The sequence below is a fragment of the Pelodiscus sinensis genome, chromosome 13 (assembly GCF_049634645.1).
Source record: "Pelodiscus sinensis isolate JC-2024 chromosome 13, ASM4963464v1, whole genome shotgun sequence".
NCBI classification, from domain to species: Eukaryota; Metazoa; Chordata; order Testudines; family Trionychidae; genus Pelodiscus; species Pelodiscus sinensis.
In genome coordinates, this window is record NC_134723.1 from 26,565,011 (window position 1) to 26,578,059 (window position 13,049).

Below are 13,049 nucleotides of genomic sequence, written 5' to 3' on the forward strand. Positions count from 1 at the left end.
TAGAAACAACCTCCCAAACATATGGCAAATGTACCTTTTTCCATTGTATTCAACCCATGCCTTTTATTGAAAGCTTGGAATATTAGCAAGGACACAAAAACAGATATTCTGACCTGTGTACAGTCTCATCAGTCTTTTTAGAAATTATACGTTGACCCTAAATAGAAAACATACATTCAGAATCTTTCAACCATCTGTCAAGATATGCAATTTATATGCTTTCACTAGAGTCTTTGTTATTGCAACTAATTTGATACAAAGTTGCTCATATACTATGGTGATGAGCAGCCGTGAAAAACCTAAAGATAAATATTACAAACTATATGTGGATATGCTATAACCTACACATTATTCAGAAGTTTCAGGGGGTAGCCGAGTTAGTCTGTATTATAGAATAAACTTAAAAAAGAACAAATGGTCTAGTAGCACTTTATAGACTAATAAAACATGTAGATGGTATCATGAGCTTTTGTCATCTGAAGAAGTGGGCTGTGCCCATGAAAGTTCATGATACCATTTACATCAGTGGTCCCCAGTGTGGTGCCCGCGGATGCCGTAGCACCTGCCGGGGCATTTATGTACGCCTGCCTAGTGACCAGGGCCAGCCCTAGCCATTCTTGCGCCCTGGGTACCCGGGTGTGCAGCACATGTGCGGCCCCGCCCCCACCCGGACTGGCAGCCCCAAAAGGTTGGGGACCACTGATCTATATGTTTTGTTAGTCTATAAAGTGCTACCAGACCATTTGTTCTTTTTTAACGTTATTCAAAGTTCAAACCACAGTACCACAGTACCACCTGCTGGTCAGACAGCTGTATATTTCAAAAGGTAATTTTGTTTTTTGATAAATGGATACTATTGCTCAGATAACAAAAGGACAGTTTTTGGTTTCCTAATTCTTCTCAGATTCTCTGTATGTAATAGATGAAAAAGTATTGACTAATTTTTTTAAAATCAGTCTTTGGTTTTGATAACAGGCAAGAATTTGTGTTTCACAGGTGAGAGGAATGACGTGTGCCTCGTGTGTACATAAAATAGAATCTACCCTTATGAAGACGAAAGGTGTATTATACAGCTCAGTGGCTCTTGCAACCAACAAAGCACACATTAAATATGACCCTGAGATTGTTGGTCCTCGAGATGTTATACGAATATTGGAGGTAAGTGCTTTTATGGTATTAAACTGTTTCACTAGGCTGCTGAAAATCGTGTAGAATATCCAGTATGCTTCCCAGAGTTCTAAAGTTTGGAATACAGGAACTTTTGGTCTGTAATGGTTATGGAACAGAGGTTTATCAAGGCCAAAATCCTGTCCCCTTTGTTTTTGACCCATCCTTCCCACCATCACTGCAGAGGAGTCAATATACAGGTGTTCTTACAGTAAGGAAAACTCCATATGTCAGCAGAGCAGTAGTCCTTGGTGACTTTGTCTGTACCTTGCAAGGAAAGGATAGAAGAGCATTTTAGAACAAGTTGAAACTGAAATCTGACAGCTATTTCTGAGGTACCTTTTGACATGGAAAGTGAAAGAATTACTTTAAATGTACAAATAGAACAAGCTAAATGCAAGCAAGCAGGGAAAGCTAAGAACTGCCCGCGGTGGGGGTCCCTTTAAGCACAAGCCTCAGATAGCCTCAGGCAGCAGCCACACAAATAAACTCCTGACCTGATGCCCTGCCGGACTTGGTTCCGGCTGGCGTTCAATGCAATTCAGTGTCCATTCAGTGTGCTATTTCGAATAACATATTTTTAAATTATACTGTAGTGTAGACGTACCCTGGGATAAAATCAAATCCTTGCTACATTTCTTTCTAGGATTTAGGTTATGAGACTTCTTTAGTCAAGAAAGACAGATCTGCTAGCCATCTAGACCACAAACAGGAAATAAGACAGTAAGTATTACTGAACCTGTTTTAAATTCTGTGTAAATGTTCATCTGATTTTTTTTTTTAAGCTTGAGGCTATTTGTGATCAATAGTGAAGTTTTCACAAGTTACATTGTTGGTCTCTGCAGACATTATAGCTAGAATATTATCTGTGTCATGATTGTGTCACCTGTTAATTGCAAAACAAGTTAGACTTTCATTATTTCCCCCTCCCCCTTATCTAAGGTGGAAACGATCCTTTCTTGTGAGCCTCTTTTTCTGTATTCCTGTAATGTTGCTGATGATTTACATGATGGTTATGGATAGTCACCTCTCAGATGTTCACAAGCATCGCAACATGAGCAAGGAGGAAATGGAGACCTATCACTCTTCTATGTTTTTGGAGCATCAGATCCTGCCAGGATTGTCTGTAATGAATTTGCTGTCTTTTTTATTGTGTGTCCCTGTACAGGTGAGTAAAAACAGTGATTTTCAGTGTGCTGACTTAGAAATTCACAAATAAAAATTGTCTTTTATAATAAACATTGATTCAAAATGCTTATTGAAATCAATGAGTGCATTTGACGTCAGTGGGAGTAGAATTGGATTCATCATCGTCTCTATTTTATCATTGTAATTATTAGTCTCTTTTTATTTGAGCTCCCTTTATTTGCAGTATACTAACTGAATGTTTGTGCTTCATATCAATTGAAATATTAATGTTTTAACTTATTAGCAGGAATTATTTTAAAAAGGTGTACAGAAAAGCCTTTCACTTTGGGTGCATCTACATTGCAGGGCTTAATTCGAAATAAGCTACGCAAATTGAGCTACGTCAGTTGCATAGCTTATTTCAAAATAGCTCATTTTGAAATAGGGAGTGTCTACACAGAATTTATTTTGAAATAGAGCACTCTTCCTTCTACTTCTCTTAGTCCTCATACAATGAGAGTTACCGGAGTCGGAGTAAGAAGTCCTCAGCTTGACAGTATTTTGACACTATTTCAAAATAACTACCTGCTGGGTCGACGCGGACTAAGTTATTTTGGAATACTAATAATTTCAAAGTAGAGTTGCAGTGTAGGTGTACTCTTTCATTCAAGTATATTTAGAGCAGTAATTTTTGCATTTGTATTTTTGAGTAAAATACAGTTGCCATGGTTTGTTCTTACAGTTATTTGGAGGCTGGTACTTCTACATTCAAGCATACAAGGCACTGAAGCATAAAACTGCTAACATGGATGTGCTGATTGTTTTGGCAACCACCATTGCATTTGTGTACTCCTTCGTTATTCTTCTAGTTGCAATGGGTGAAAAAGCAAAAGTGAATCCTGTAACCTTCTTCGACACACCGCCTATGCTATTTGTGTTCATTGCATTGGGTCGGTGGTTAGAGCATATGGCAAAGGTAATGTAAAATAAAAGTACTTGCTCATATGTTTTGCATGAAAAAAATACTATAAAATGTTCCAGAGAGGTTGCACTAGCAAATATGACTGATTAATTTGTTAGTGAGATACAGAAGAAATACTTACCAAGCAAAATCACAGCTAGAAAGAAGAAAGACTGAATGTTGTATTTTCTAAATTTTATTTAGAGTAAAGTGTCACATCTACAAATTGCAAGAAACTGTACGGGTGTGGCTGTAGGATTTGTGCATGTGTTAAAATGAAATCACATGGAAAAGTGTGATCCTGATTGCTTATCATTTGTTCATGTTACAAAATGATTTTAAGCTATTTTGAAAATTACTATTAAAATGTCAAATTTATTAATTCTAGTCCGTTTACATGAAGGAATTGTTTTTAAAGGATGAATTGTATTGAATGTATTTGTTTAGCCTGTGATTGATTTTTTTTTGTTGATAGCATGATCAAAGGGAAATGTGTGAATTCATATTCTAGGGTAAAACATCGGAAGCCCTTGCAAGACTAATTTCACTGCAAGCTACAGAAGCAACTGTTGTTAACCTAGGCCCAGACAACGTTCTTTTGAGGTATTTTCCTTTGTCCTTCCTTTCTTTTGTTTGTTTTCGAACTAACACTTTTTCCTTGCTGAAGATGTGCACAACCAGTAACTTATTCACCTTACAAGAGTTTGTCAGATGTAACATTATAATGTAATAAAACTGATAACATTCCGTTTTGCCATAGTGGAGTCTTGCTAATTTTCACTTTGAAATTGAACTGATTTTCAGAATTAGCAAGCACTCAAAAACAAATAATAAAACAAGGATAAACCATCACAAAAACCCCTTTGTCAGTTAGCAGAGTATGAATTGCTGGCAATTGCTTTTTTTACTTGATAATATTGCTAACCATGTTTTATAATATACTATATACCCTTCTCAGTGAAGAGCAGGTTGATGTTGAACTGGTTCAACGGGGTGACATTGTCAAAGTAATTCCAGGAGGCAAATTTCCAGTGGATGGCCGTGTTATTGAAGGACAATCTATGGTAGATGAATCTCTCATCACAGGTAAGCTGTTTGCTTTTATTAAATTTTAAAAATATTTCTTTGTATCAAATACTTAATGAACAGGGGAGATTGACGTTCACTAATTTGTTTGCATGTTTTCTAATTGTATATTAGGACTAGTTAGCAGTAGGAAAAATAATACTGTCAAAATAAGAATTTGCCACACTAATATCTGCTGTTGGTCTTTATATAGGTGAAGCAATGCCTGTGATTAAAAAACCTGGCAGTACAGTTATTGCAGGTTCTATTAATCAGAATGGGTCACTACTGATTTCTGCAACCCACGTTGGAGCTGATACAACTCTCTCTCAGATTGTCAAACTTGTGGAGGAGGCACAAACCTCAAAGGTACTTTCACTGAATAGTGACATTGATTTAAACTGTTTCTGCCTCTTCATTTAAGCTTCTGTTCAGCAAATCACATAAGGCTTTTAGACCTCAGCATAAGTCTTAAAATCAAGACATCAAGCAGACTCAAGATATCAATGGAAAAACTTTTAACTCAAGACCTTCAAAGTTCTGAGTCTCTTAATTCTCCAAAGTCATGTCAAAATTATTGAGAGACTGTCTAGGTTTTATTAGAAGTCTATGTTGAATATGCTAAAATATATGAACTCTGTTTATACTAGTGCTTTAAAGAATGGAAGAGAGTATCACATGATCAGAATTAATATTTATGCATTTTGTCCTGTGTAGGCTCCAATCCAGCAATTTGCAGACAAGCTTAGTGGCTATTTTGTTCCTTTTATTGTGGCTGTCTCTGTGGTTACCCTTTTTGCCTGGATTATAATTGGATTTGTCAATTTTGAAATTGTTGAAACGTATTTTCAGGTAAGCAACTTCTTTTAATCCCTTTCTTAAATGTTTTTAAATAAGTTTAAAAGGAATCTGCTTGACCGCAACAGTTCCATCCTAGAATATCTTCTCTGTCACTTGTCCAGAGAGTTGTTGAGATGCTGCAATGCTTTTCTGTAGTTTTGCTTATGAAAGGAAAACTTCAAAGTCATATAACACATCACAGCTAAATAAATCTTTATAAAATATTTAAAACTACTTAGAAAGCAGTTGCTAGGAATCCTTGCCACTGTTAATATCCATTCAGCTATGGAGATATTGTTTTGAGTATAGGCTGCAATCTTACTCGTACTACTTAGCAGTGTCTGATACAGATTAGGACTGTGGGCTTCACTATGAAAAAGATTCCTACATAGGAACTTTATTTTGAAAAAGTATAGAATTTACAAACTTGAAAGAGTTTAAATATTGAATTGGTTTACATAATTATTAAACTAATTATTAACTCTTTAAAATCAAATAGTAACTTGACATTACGAAAACCTTGAATTGTCCAAATTCCTTTCCTTTGGGAAAGATGGTCTCTTCAATCTGTGTTACAATTCTGCATCAGGATCTACAGGCACAGATCCATGAAAAATTCAACTTTAAGTCAATAGACTTTACACTAGGGGTCAGGAACCTTTTTTGTATCACAGGCCACTGACCCAAAGAAAAACATCTAATGGCAGGCCACACATGTTCAGGCTTGGTGTTTCCTTCCAGGGGGGCAAGCTGGCATTCACAGCAGTTCCTGCCGTGTGTTGGGGAGGGCGGGGAGATGGCGGGTGTACTGAGACTCAGTGCTTCCCCCATGGGGCTGAAGCTGTGAGCACTGGCACTCTCTGCCACGGTGAGAAGCCCCAAGCCTCCGTATCCCTGCTCTCGCCAGCAGGTGAGTTGAACTTGTGTGGCCCATGGGCCAGATTAAATCAATTAATGGAATGGATCTGGCCAATTGAGCTGTGGGTTCCCCACCCCTGCTTTACACACTGGTGAACCTCAGTATAAGATTAGGGCCCTAATTTGCACAGGCAGTTAAGATGATATTTTCTTTCTTGATTACTTTTTCTGACATTGGATACAGGTGAAGATTCCAATGGAGACTATTTATATGATATTAATCATCATAGTATCCTTTACAATTACCATATGTAGTGATCAGGCCTGCTGACAGGAGCGGGGGCAATTGCCTCAGGGCCGGGTGATGCAAAAGAGGGTAGCGGCAGCTAGAGCCCCAAGCCCTTTTAAATCACTTCCAGAGCACCACGCGGTGCGCTCTGGGCAGCACTGAGGGCTGCCTGGCGGAGGCGCAGCATTCTCCTGGCAGTGCAAAGGGCTGCCTAGCTACAGCCCTCTCCCTTCTTCCCAAGCCCCGTCTCTTCTAGGGCGTGGAGCAGGGTGCCTCCCCTTTGCCCAGGGTCCCAGCGAGACTGTCGGCCCTGCTGGTAGTGATTAGAGCAGGGTGGGAAACCATTTTTAGGTCGGGGACTGCTGACCCACAGGAAAATCAGTTGGGGGTTGCATAAAGAGACAAAGTGAGACGCTCCTGACTGAGAAGGAGAAAGACACTCCTCACATTCCCCTTGCATGCCAGAGCCTGGGGGGCCGGGCTAGTAGATTTTTGTTTGCTCCAGCTCTGTGGGTGGGTGGCATAGGGGCTGGAGCACCAGCGTGGGCTCCCCAATGTGGGGGATTCTCGAGCCTTGGGGGCTGGATCCAGGCAAGCTGGGGGCCGCATCTGGCCCTGGACCTGAGGTTTCCTACCCCTGGACTAGGGTATTCTTTATTATGGTTCAGTTTAAAAGAGTCTCATGGCTTACATTCTTTAGTTTGAAAAAATAAATGAAATGAGGCAAGGGTCTTATGAGTAAAATATAGCATGTGATAGGTCTGTGCTCTGTAGAACAGAATAAGGTTGTGTGGACAATCAGACCTCTGATACTTCCTAACTTTTGAGAGTTTTACTTTGTAACTTTAGCATTCTTTAATATAATTTTTGTATGTAATTAAATATGCCTTTATAACTAAGAAAATATATAGTTGAATACATAGTTTACGATATCTTACTCTATTACTAAAATGTGTTTCTCTGTCCACAGGGTTACAATAAGAGTATTTCCAAAACTGAAGTGATAATCCGCTTTGCTTTCCAAGCTGCCATCACAGTTTTGTGCATTGCCTGTCCTTGCTCATTGGGATTAGCAACCCCAACAGCTGTTATGGTGGGCACTGGGGTAGGAGCCCAGAATGGCATCTTGATCAAAGGTGGAGAGCCACTAGAGATGGCTCATAAGGTAAACAATGCAATTTATTTTTTCAAGACTTTAGATTATGGTAGGACTCTGCATGCCAGTATTTTGCATTTGTTTCCAAACACAAAAGTTAAAATCCCAATTGTCTGTAGGTGTCTAGGTACTAACTTTGGATGTCTGAATTATTCTGCAGTTGAAGCTTTCATGTAACAATGCAACTTTCTGTTTTGCTGCAGGTAAAGGTAGTGGTATTTGATAAAACAGGAACCATTACCCATGGATCTCCAGTAGTGATGCAAGTGAAGATTCTAGTGGAGGGTAATCAGATGCCACGTAATAAGATTTTGGCAATAGTGGGGACTGCTGAAAGTAACAGTGAGCATCCTCTGGGAGCAGCAATAACAAAATACTGCAAGAAGGTATTGTACCAAGACTCTTTTAGACGGGCAAAATATTTGGCAATGAGAGAGATCTTCTGCTGTAGAGCTTTGTTTCAGCATTGCCTCAGTGTGACTGAATAACCTTGACTAGAAAGCAGGTAGCTTACTGAAGTGGCCTTTTACTTGGAGAATTCTGGAAGTTGAAAATGATGAAAGCATTGAATGATTCGATACTGTCTATGCTAGAGCCCAGCACTTAAAACTTGTGTTTTGATAATTGCATTTTATCTGCTTATGTTCTAAGCTTGGCGTGTGATGTAATTCACTGTTGGCACACTTATAAATGCAGCTGGATTCTGTATTTCTGAGAAAATGTTCAATTTTTTTTTCTCTTAGGAACTAGAGTCAGAAACCCTTGGAACCTGTACAGATTTCCAGGTAGTCGCAGGCTGTGGCATTAGCTGTAAAGTCACCAATATTGAAGCACTGTTGTACAAGAGAAATGAGATGATTGAAGAAAATAATATTAAGAATATGACCCTCATAAAAGTTGATGAGAACATTGAGGAATCAATGCAGCCTGCCTTGATTATTGATGCCCAGTTGCCAAGTAAGTTGATACACGAGTGTAAAAAAACATTTGTGCCAAGAATGATGATCTGGTGATTTTTGTTGAGGAGGCTGGTGGGGAGAGGCTGCCATGGGTCACTAACCTTTCCCCTCTGAAGAACTGGATCTGCATCCTCTTAAAGGCACAGAGGAGTTGCTCTTTACTTAATTAAATAGCTATGTATTTTATTCATCTGGAATAAATGGAGTCCTTGATGGGTACATATCTCTAAGGGATGTGTGCTAAAAGGAGCTCTTTTAGGGTACATCTACACTGCATGCTTATTTTGGAATAACATATTCTGGAAGATATAGTCTGAAATAGCTTATTTCAAAATAGAGTGTCCACACTACAGGGAAGCCTCAAAAGTAGTTGAAGGCAGGCTCCCCTAACGTGGACGCACTATCTCGATTTAGAGCCCCAGGAATCACTGGGAAGAGATTACTTAGAATGGTCCTAGTGAGGAGCTATTTTGAAATAGAAGCAGTGGAGTGTCCCCGCTGCAGCTATTTCGAAATAACTATTTCAGAAGAAGAATGAGGTTTACAGAAGTTGGAATAAGCTCTACTGTGTAGAAGCTCACATTGTTATTTCAGAATCATGTTAGTTATTCTGAAATAATGGTGCAGTCTAGACGCACCCTTCAGTTTGATCACAGAGATTTTAAACTTCTGTGCTAAAGATAATTGATGTCATAGTTTGGAATAGAACACAGGAGTCCGCTCCCAGTGCCCTTCTGTGTTTTCATTAAAACTGCTGCTTTCAAGATGTTCACTACCTGAAATCTTCATGATACTTACACTGTTGACCAGTCTTTGCTCAAAAGAGACTTAACATCATGACTTTCATATGTATTAGAGCGAAGAGATAGGACATTTATGTAGTGTTGCTCCATATTACAACTGTAGGGCTTTTGGGAAAAGAAAGGTCTTTGGGGCAGGTAAAAAGAAAAATGTTCCTAAGCATTGTTTAGATTTTGGGTAATGATGCCACTAGTCTGTCTGAGCACTCTGGCCATGTCTACACTAGGAAACTATTTCAAAATTACTACATTTGACTTAACTCCGATTCAACAAATTCGACCTAGCGTGTCCTCATTACTAGGAAGCCTCGAAATTACTCTGAGACAGGCTCTGTTAATGTGGACACGCTACCTTGGACTTAGAGCCCCAGGAAACACTGGGGAGTAATTATTTTGAAATAGCGACACTGGAATGTACACACTACTGTTCAAAATAGCTATTTCAGAATTCACATTACTGCTGATGAAAAGCACGAGTACAGATTTTTAATTCCTTAGCGCGTTATTGTGAAATAACGGGCTTCGTAGTGTGGACACTCCTCTTATAAATTCGACCTTGGGGTTGGGAGTGTTATTTCTAAATTAAGTTCTAGTGTAGAGCAGGGCCCAGTGAACTCTTGTCTGGATCAACTTAAATGTATCCACATGATGATAGGATTGCATTTTCTTCCTTCAGCTACCTTGAATTATCAGAAGTACTCTGTTCTCATTGGAAACCGGGAATGGATGACTAGAAATGGCCTTGTTCTTAAAAGCGATATTGATAATGCCATGATTGAATATGAACATAAAGGCTGCACTGCAGTACTTGTAGCTGTTGATGGTAAGATTGTTGTCCCTTTTCTGTGTTCTTGGGTTTAACGTGTGAGCATTTAAATAGAAAGTGATGAGGAAAATAATTGACCCTGAAACAATCATTTGGATTATTAATAATAAATACTTTGCTTTTTATAGAGTCATGTGACCATAAAGGAGTATCTAGCTTTAAAGTTTTCATAACGTTTTGAAAGGCAGAGCTTCATTCAGGTCACCTGGACAGACGTTTGGGCACACCATAAGGATTTTTAAACGTTAGGAGACTAAGAAGAAGAGGGGAATACTTTGAGCTCTGAGAGGGTCTTCTAGAACCCACTGCCTGCTATGGTTGGGGAAAAGAACTTTAATAAGAACACATTCATTTTCGTACTGTCTGTATTAGGAATGTTGTGTGGCTTGATAGTTATTGCTGATACAGTGAAACCTGAGGCTGAACTGGCAGTCCACATTTTGAAGACTATGGGTTTAGAAGTTGTTCTGATGACTGGAGACAACAATAAAACAGCAAGACATATTGCCTCTCAGGTAAGTTGCTGAATATCTAACTCACATTTTTTTCATGATATTTACCCTACTCTCTCAGTGAACCCGGCTGCACTCTATGCAGGGGGAAGGAATATCTCCTCTCATGTTTTAGTGTCTCCCAAAATTGGTTGAAGGTGAATAGTACCAACAATGTAAAAAAATTAAGAGGTTAGTAAATTAATACAGAAACACTTATAGTTTATTTTCTGTAAGCAGGTACAACTGCAGAGTATTGCACCTCTTCCATGAGATTTGGGCCAGGACTTTTAGCTTGATGATGTCCCTTTTAACCGTGATAATGCAATCAGTTAATTGCTTGAGGGATCATTCAGTAGTAATCTAAGTATCTCTACTTCAATAGCTGGCATGAAAATGTATTGATCATTGGAGAAAGATTATTCTTGAAGATCCAAGTTGCAAGATCGTTTTGTTCTTTCTCTTACATTAGGTTGGCATCACCAAAGTATTTGCTGAGGTTCTTCCCTCGCACAAGGTAGCCAAAGTGAAGCAGTTACAGGAGGATGGCAAGCGGGTAGCAATGGTGGGAGACGGTATCAATGATTCCCCAGCTCTTGCCATGGCTAATGTTGGAATTGCAATTGGTACAGGCACTGATGTAGCCATTGAGGCAGCAGATGTCGTCTTAATTAGGGTAAGTAATAGAACTAAGCTTGTTTCTAAAAGAACAGAGGGTGGGGTGTGCCAGAGGCAGTGAAGTGAAGGACATTATCTGGGACCTGAGTTTAGTCCCTCACTCGGACATTGGCCCGATGGGGACAATTGCAAAGATAATTTGCTCCATCTCCACAGGCCAATGGAATTGAAGTAGGGAGGAAATGATCTTTCTCTGTCTCCTGAGGGTGTGATGTTCATTGGCTCTTGAAAGAAGCTAGAGCCAGATTTCTGTTGCTGGATGTTTCTTGGCAACAGTGGCAAGTGTCAGCATGGGTAAAGGAGAAGAAATGAGGGTGACCTTTGGGGAAGGAATTGAACATTGAAAATTAAACTTTATTTTGCTAGGATCACATCTTCCTGTATGCCAAAGAATTTTCACAGACTGGTTATAAATGACTGAATAACAGAGTTTGATAGGAACCCTGGCAAACGATTGTAGCAACACCAGCAGATGTTGTTGTAAAAATATTTGTTTTACATCAAAGCCCAGGGACTCAGAACGCTTATTGCGATTGGCACTGGACAAGTATAAAAGAGAGGAAGGACTGACAAGCTAAAAACACCTAGTAGAGAGGGACTTGTTTTAGAAACGTCCACCTTACAGTATTCAGCATTGAACACAGTAATGTAATAACATTTAATTTGTGCAATTAGTTTTCTTTGACTTTTCCTACAAACATTTTAATTTGCAGAACGATTTGTTAGATGTGGTGGCAAGTATAGATTTATCCAGGAAGACCGTCAGAACAATCCGGTTCAACTTTGTCTTTGCTCTAATTTATAATCTTGTGGGAATTCCTGTAGCTGCTGGTATGTGTTTTCCATCGTAGTACTGACTCTGTGCTTGATTAATAGATAATTGCAGTGATGTTTTCTCCATAAAATAGTATCCATAGTTTTTGTCTGTGTGATTATCAATACAAAATTCTTTACCTTTAGGGAGATGGTTGAGGAGTAGTAGGATTAATATTGATGTGGTCTGTATGTCAACATTTATTTAAAAGAAATATTTTGCTCACTGATGTGGGAAAACCTATGGCTTTCACGCTACGAAGAGAACCCTTTACTGCAGGGGAAACAAGCTATGGCTTGCACTTGAACCTTCATCTGTATTTTAACATGTGCTAGATAACCTATTTTAACTAATATAGCTGTAAATCCTAATCTAGACATGACAAAATGATTATTCCTACCTGTGCTCCTATTCTGCACACACTAGATCTTAGTCATGTTCGTTACTGTGTTAAAGTGCAACTAAAATGTCATGTATAGATGTCCATAGGGATGCTTGCTGGGCTGTATAAAGTGTATCTGATGAAATAGCCTGTTCTGATATGGTTTATGTGGAATCAGCGCTGGTTTCTTTCCTAGGTGTCTTTCTGCCACTTGGTATTGTTTTGCAGCCGTGGATGGGCTCTGCTGCAATGGCTGCCTCTTCTGTTTCTGTTGTGTGTTCTTCTCTGTTGCTAAAGCTGTAAGTATGAAAAATTCTGTATTTTTGACTTGCAGTCACAGATGTTTTAGTTTAGAGAAGGGATGTAAAATCCCTGTTAATTAGTTAACTGGTTAATCCTGAGGTTTAACTGGTTAACCGTTTAAGCAGTATCCTGCCGGGAGTGGACGGGGGACAGACAGCGGCCCCAAGCGTGCAGGGGGGTGCAGCTTGCACTCCCAGCCCCCGTGCAGTTGGGGCTACTGGCTTCTGCCCTCATTCCCCACTTTTGGAACTGACACTGACAGCTCCCTCTGCATCCCCCTGCCCCCCCGCACGTGGAGATGCTGGCAGCAGGAGTCAGTAGCCCAAAGCACA

The 13,049-nt window shown here is 39.4% G+C and overlaps 1 protein-coding gene and 1 long non-coding RNA gene across 3 annotated transcripts in view; one reads left to right on the forward strand and one right to left on the reverse strand.

Annotated features, from left to right (window-relative positions):
• The window catches only part of ATP7A (ATPase copper transporting alpha), a 64,448-nt gene that overhangs the window by 47,469 nt on the left and 3,930 nt on the right, over positions 1 to 13,049 (forward strand). The window contains exons 7-22 of one of the 2 annotated variants that reach the window (XM_075940899.1): positions 997 to 1,158; positions 1,814 to 1,890; positions 2,110 to 2,335; positions 3,038 to 3,271; positions 3,768 to 3,859; positions 4,215 to 4,342; positions 4,536 to 4,690; positions 5,039 to 5,173; positions 7,279 to 7,473; positions 7,668 to 7,850; positions 8,208 to 8,421; positions 9,900 to 10,046; positions 10,422 to 10,564; positions 11,013 to 11,216; positions 11,932 to 12,049; positions 12,611 to 12,713. In XM_075940899.1, coding sequence (XP_075797014.1) covers positions 997 to 1,158; positions 1,814 to 1,890; positions 2,110 to 2,335; positions 3,038 to 3,271; positions 3,768 to 3,859; positions 4,215 to 4,342; positions 4,536 to 4,690; positions 5,039 to 5,173; positions 7,279 to 7,473; positions 7,668 to 7,850; positions 8,208 to 8,421; positions 9,900 to 10,046; positions 10,422 to 10,564; positions 11,013 to 11,216; positions 11,932 to 12,049; positions 12,611 to 12,713 — 2,516 coding nt within the window. The remainder of the gene's footprint in view (positions 1 to 996; positions 1,159 to 1,813; positions 1,891 to 2,109; positions 2,336 to 3,037; positions 3,272 to 3,767; positions 3,860 to 4,214; positions 4,343 to 4,535; positions 4,691 to 5,038; positions 5,174 to 7,278; positions 7,474 to 7,667; positions 7,851 to 8,207; positions 8,422 to 9,899; positions 10,047 to 10,421; positions 10,565 to 11,012; positions 11,217 to 11,931; positions 12,050 to 12,610; positions 12,714 to 13,049) is intronic. The other variant, XM_075940900.1, reaches the window with a different exon arrangement.
• The window catches only part of LOC142831234 (uncharacterized), a 27,823-nt gene continuing 14,774 nt past the window's right edge, over positions 1 to 13,049 (reverse strand). Inside the window, exons 2-3 of the long non-coding RNA XR_012906905.1 lie at positions 1,378 to 1,434; positions 1 to 157 (exon numbers count right to left, since the gene is read on the reverse strand). This is a non-coding gene — a long non-coding RNA (uncharacterized LOC142831234). The remainder of the gene's footprint in view (positions 158 to 1,377; positions 1,435 to 13,049) is intronic.